General features: G+C 30.6%; 1 protein-coding gene across 1 annotated transcript; it reads left to right on the plus strand.

Annotated features, from left to right (window-relative positions):
* The first annotated feature begins 54 nt into the window (after positions 1-54).
* On the plus strand, positions 55-876 carry LOC134241764 (heat shock 70 kDa protein 12B-like). The gene has a single exon (XM_062723785.1). The coding sequence runs from the start codon at positions 55-57 to the stop codon at positions 874-876; it is 822 nt and encodes a 273-aa protein (XP_062579769.1).
* Positions 877-6,243: the final 5,367 nt, after the last annotated feature.

The raw sequence follows: 6,243 nt of genomic DNA on the forward strand, positions 1-6,243 counted from the left end.
GATTTTGAAATGAAAAAAAGAAAAAAGACCAATGTTCCACAGTCAAAAGTCACCATGAAAATACCAGCAACATTCAGTGAATGGTTTGAAGAATACGATCATAAAGAAATAACTGATGCAATTAAAGAATCTAAATACAGCAACAGTATGAAATGGGAAGGGGACAAGTTGCGCATCACACAAGCATTATTTGACAGCTTTTTCCAACCTGCATGTGCAGGAATTATTGATCATGTTAACCATCTGTTGGAGAAACCAAATGTGAGAGGTACACAGACAATATTAATGGTCGGTGGATTTTCTGAATCACTTATACTACAAGCTCGTATTCGTGCCGCATTTCCCGATTTCCGTGTTGTAGTTCCAAATGATGCCGGCTTGGCGGTTTTAAAAGGGGCAGTATTATTTGGTCATAATCCTCGCGTAATTATGGCAAGAGTCGCAAAATATACTTATGGTTTTGCATCATTTGAGAAATTTAATCACAAAATACATAGTAAAGAAAAGAAGATATCAATGAATGGAAAAGATTTTTGTAAAGATATATTTGATGTGCATGTACGGAAAGGAGCTAGCCTTCATATCGACGAAGCACAAGCGAAACGACCGTACGAAGTCAATCGTGAAGACCAGACTGAACTTGACTTAGAATTATATGTGTCATATTCAGATGAGGTACCGAAATATGTAACTGATCCAGGATGTCATTATTTAGGAACTCTAAAAGCCCAAGTCCCAAAACCCAAGAAAGGGACAAAACATGGGGTTAATGTACAGTTGATATTTGGCGGGACTGAACTCCGTGTTAAAGCAGAAAATATGTCTAATGGGGACGTAACTAGTGCCGAATTTAATTTCCTTGGAGAAGAACCTTAGAGTGATGCAAATTCTGCTTTGTTTATTTTATTTTATTTGAATAGAACAATATTTGTATACCTCTTCAAGAATGTACATATCTACATCTAGAATTGTACGGATTAGTGTTAAATCAAAATATTGTATACTATATTTTCATCGAATAAAACTGATTGTTACAAATTCTTGTCACATTTCAAATTATCATTGTTTATTGTTGAAGGTGAAATTTCATTTTTTTTCTTTGTTTTCACAGTTTAAATTTAACTGTTGGTGGTCTTACATGCAATGGGTAAAAGCGAATGAAAACGGAATTATTAGTATATATTTATATATTATTAGTATATATATATTAGTATATATATATACGAAAATATAAATATAAATTTAGATTTACATTATTTTTTAAACATTATACAGAGTATACTTTTTTATTGAAATTAAATTCTCAATATCACTTTAAAAAAATGTTTCTCTACAAAATCGAATTCTTAGGAACATAGAGTTTAAGGCAGTCCGATCCTCAGGTTTATAGAATTAGCAGTTAAGTAATCAAAAATACTCATAAAAGTATCTCTGAATCCACAAAGTTATGTAAATTTATCCACAGTTTTTTTTTCAAGATAAAGATTAAAGTTTATCATATTATATAGGATAATTGTCAAATTTCCAATATTTTTGCAGAAAAAGCGAATTGGAATATCAGCAATGCATTTTCTAATTGCAAATTGATCAACAAATATATTTTAGGTTAAAAACAAGATGTATCCAGGCATTTAGAGAAATTGGCATGATTTTTTATACTAATTTGGTATTTTTTGTCTCCTATTTCCGTCACGTATCCTATTATACATAGCGTAAAAGACTTTTGCTATCATTAAAAGACACCAAAAATCACTTCTTATTTCATACCATGCAAATAAGCTTTGGTATCTAAGGCTGGATTCAAGAAAATCTTATTTCTCTAAAACTGTACTATTTTTTCCCTTTAATAGGGTACAAATGTCACCTTTTATAACATCCTTTCTAATACTTCCAAAAACCTTGAATCTTATAAAGATGAATAAAATGAAAATTGTTGCATGAAAAAAATTCATTTTCAAGCTTCATTTTGATGCATTTCAATTTAAATATTAATTTTTGGAGTTTTCCTTCCTGGCTGAGGATAGGATATCCTTAAGCATGCAACTTAATAAAAGGCAATCTGTTACAGACCGCAGTCTGAAAGGTTACGTACTTTGAATAAAAAAAAATCCAAGTGCTTACGGACCAAGTTAATGCACTTTGAAAACAATCTTTTCAGAATGCAGTAATATCGAACATATTAAATCACTTTGAAAGCAAATATTGATATTCGATTTAAAAAAAAAATCTTTTCAGAATGCAGTAATATCGAACATATTAAATCACTTTGAAAGAAAATATTGATATTTGATTTTTTATAAAATAAGTTATTTGATAAATATTGAAATATATGAAGAAAAAAATTGTGAATTCCCACAATCTGGTAACTTTAATTTCACAGTTATTTGATTTTAAAGATTATTTCTACATTTTATACAAGTTGTTTTATTTTTATTCTTTTTTAATTAATTAATCAATTCATTTTTGGTATTTGGGTTTGTAAAGGTACTTTGATGGAAGTGGCTATCGTTGCTTAGGTCAGCGATATTGTCCTTGTGCCTCTCTTCTTTAATAAGTTGCTTTTCTTGTTTTTCTTTTTCAGGAAAGCTTATATAATTTTTAAAATAATATAAATTATATATATATTTACGATATCCAACTTTATTGAAAGAAAAAGTTCAAGTATATTAATGCCATACCAGTAATGTTATGGTGGTGCCTTTCCATTTAGCCAATATTCTGACATTGTTACAGGTGACTGGTTTTGGCTAGTTGTGAATGGTGTACAGGTAAGGGGAGAGAGAGAACAAAAGAAAAAGAAATTAATTACAGGTGACTTATAGTCTGTTTTTATATTAATCACAGGTAAAATTTAAAATTCTGATAATGTAAAATTGACATACAAATGCCTTTGAAATATTTTAAAAATCTCTATACTTCGTGTTTACAAAAATTGAGATTTATACTATTACTAGTAATTAGTTTGTTGTAATAAGAATAAATTTCCCACAAATGGCATAAAGAATAAAGTAAGACGACTGTTCATTTTCAAATAAACTTACTATAAATAAATGTTGTTTATATCAGATTATTTTGTTTGAAAATGTGCTACAGAAGTACTTATTCATCTCATGCATAAAATACTACATTATCAAAAACTCTCGACAAGCATTTTGTAAATGAATGTGGATGTTTTATCTAAAAATCTACATGTACGAGGGCCGTTCAAAAATTACGCGGACTGTGCTATTATTTACTCTTACAGACGTCATATAGTTATAAAATTTCACAGAAATATGTATCTTAAAGATTTCAATAATTTTAAGCAAAATTTCTGTATTTTAGAAAAATTCTACTAAAATTATCGGTATGTTGATATCGTTGATGGAGAGGTACAGCGCACGACAAAAAAAAATTGAAGCAAAAGCATGCGGATTCAAAAACTTAACTCATTGATTTTCTAAAATTCGCGATATTTTTCAACAATTTTCTCAAATGTACCTTTAAATTGTTCTATTATACTATTGTACTAACAGAAAGAGAAAACGAGTTTTATGTACTTTTTATATATAAAATAAATTTCTGTAAAAAATATGTTGATCGATAAAATTAAGTTTTTATGGTTGTTCTGTGAGCTTTAAAATGTACGAAAGGGTAAGACAAAATTTGTTGTGCTAAGTATGAAAACGCTTTGGGAAAAATTTCTTGAAACTTGTGAAATTTTTATTTTAAAAATTCCGTATAAATTACATTTTAATCCCTGGACAGTTTTTAAAGGTTGATATGCTTGTTAAAAGTAATGCTCAATAATATGAGAACACAAGCTGTGGGTGTGTGGAGGACCCTTAAAATATGTGTAATGCTCGAGATATCGGCAACATAGATCCAAAATATGTATAATAAAACATGTAGTAAACTAGGCTACTCGTGACATTCGCCCACAAATAGCAAATTGAAATTTTAGACAGTTAGACCTCTGTAAAAAGGCTATACGGGAGGACGGGAAGAAGATTATAGACGAAAAGTTAACGTTATCCGGACTGTAAAGAACGTGATTGAGAGTCACCAATATCACACTATATCTCATAAGTAGTTTTTGGTTTTAAAACAAAAAAAGAATATTCTTTACTTGTTTAATAGATTTTAAGCTTGACAAGAAATGATGTTTTGATGTTGAGTAGATAAAGTAACTCAAACTATACAGGTACTCAAGGGAAAATGTTGAGAAAATGAAAGCTCAATCACAAATTTTTTATAATGCTCGTGACGTCGAAGATTTTGCTGCGCCGTGACTTAATGGTATGTCCTGAAAAATCACTCAAAATTAATACCAATTTACAACATTTTGATATGAAATTTTGAAAACCATATAAGTAAAGATTTTTTTTTATATTATTTGTGAAATTTTGCCCGATTATGTCGTCAAATATTTCTTCTGTGCAACAAGTTCGCGTAATTTTTGAACGGCCCTCGTAGTTCTTTAACGTTTCATGTTTGCGTTAAAAATCAAATTGCAGGTTTTGGATACAAATTACATATATCAAGTAGGTTATATAGTAAAAAATAAGGTTTAATGAAGATAAATGGGGATTTTTTTCAATTTATTTTGCAGAAATAATTTAACTACATGTTATTAAGAACCTCCTGTGATGAAAATTAAATATGCGATGCAATAAAATATGTTTAAATCAAGTCATAAAGATACAGTACGGGTGTGAATGATTACTTAGTTACATGTAAATGCACATGCATATATAAGTTTTTTCTTCCACAAAATTATAAAAACTAGTCTTTCATGATAATTTTTATTTTATTGAAATAAAGTCACAACATAGATCGTCTAATGGTAACATTGTGTAAATTGAATTGCCATTAAGCAAAAGTACCTAATACTAAAATAAAACTTTTCAGTTTTTAATTCAAATGTACAGCATTTTCCTAAATTATTTTTTACAATTGCCAATTGGAATATGTTACAGAACACAAACATCTTGGGATACTAAATTCTGTCCTCCAACTTAGGATGGTCTGATCATATTGATATCATTATAAAGAAAGCATACCAAAAAATAGGGCTTCTAAAAAGACTAAAATTGACTGTGTCAAGAAATATTCTATCCCAGATCTATACATGTATATCTTTTATTAGAACACAACTTGTATATGCTGTCGAAGTTTGGTCTGGATGCACAAAAACAGACATTGAGAATCTTGAAAAAGTTAAATTATTTGCTGCAAGAATAGTTACTGTGCTTAAAATTGTTGCTTCAAGAAATTCGTTATATTAATTTGGAAACAGGTTGGGGACCATTGGCATACTGAAGAAATAGGGCAAAATATTAACAATGTATAAAATGCATAATAATTTAGTACCTATTTATTTACAAATCTTAGTACCAGATACAAGAGGCAATATTTCAGGATACACTACCCGAGATTCTTTAAATTATTCTTTGCCAAAATACAGATTAAAACTACGTAATAAATCATTTATTATCGATACTGTTAGAAAGTGGAATTTCCTTAGTCTTAAAACAATGGAGGCAACTATCTGCAAAATAGTAATGTAAAAACTCAGAAATACTTTTTTTTATGGAAAAAGGTTTTTGAACATAATTCATACAAGATTAAGACATAACTGTATTTTAAATTTTGACTTATATCGCTGTGGGATCAAAGGCTGGTGAAGGTCTCGAAGGGTGTAACTGATGTCACTAAGTTACACTATCAAAACTTCGAGTTAATGCCTACCTCTCAAATATGTTCTGCCAACAAATCACATGTCACACCTCCCCGTTGTGGCCCTGGAAATGCTTAGATAGTTGAGTGGCAGTGGCAAAAGGCGAGTCTCCAGCGTCTTTAAACAACTGGTACCTGTGACTAGGGGAAGGACAAAAACCCCAACAGAAAACCACCGGTCTTCCGGGTCCAGGGGGTTGTGTGTAGGGTTAGCAACCCTACCGTGTAAAACAACAAGTGCTACATCTGGAAGAGAAGGTTCTTCAAAAGGAAGACGAAGAACGCCATGTGGTGAAAGCCAGAGACAGAAGGAAACTACAAGGCCGAAAACTCTTCCCGGACCCAGAATTATAAATACTAGTATAGGATCTTGGAACGTAAGAACCATGTACGAAGCGGGAAAACAGCGCAAATTGCAGTAGAGATGAGAAACTATAATCTTACACTGCTCGGCATGAAGAAGAAAATTCACCACATTCTCAAGGAGTGGCAATCATGCTATCTAAAACAGCAAGGGAAGCATTA

This window comes from Saccostrea cucullata, unplaced genomic scaffold, assembly GCF_032062105.1.
Source record: "Saccostrea cucullata isolate Sc308-1 unplaced genomic scaffold, CSIRO_AGI_Scuc_v1 ctg22139, whole genome shotgun sequence".
NCBI classification, from domain to species: Eukaryota; Metazoa; Mollusca; class Bivalvia; order Ostreida; family Ostreidae; genus Saccostrea; species Saccostrea cuccullata.

Excerpts from the sequence above, each read along its gene's own strand:
- LOC134241764 (XM_062723785.1), top strand. The coding sequence starts at position 55 with ATGAAAATACCAGCAACATTCAGTGAATGGTTTGAAGAATACGATCAT.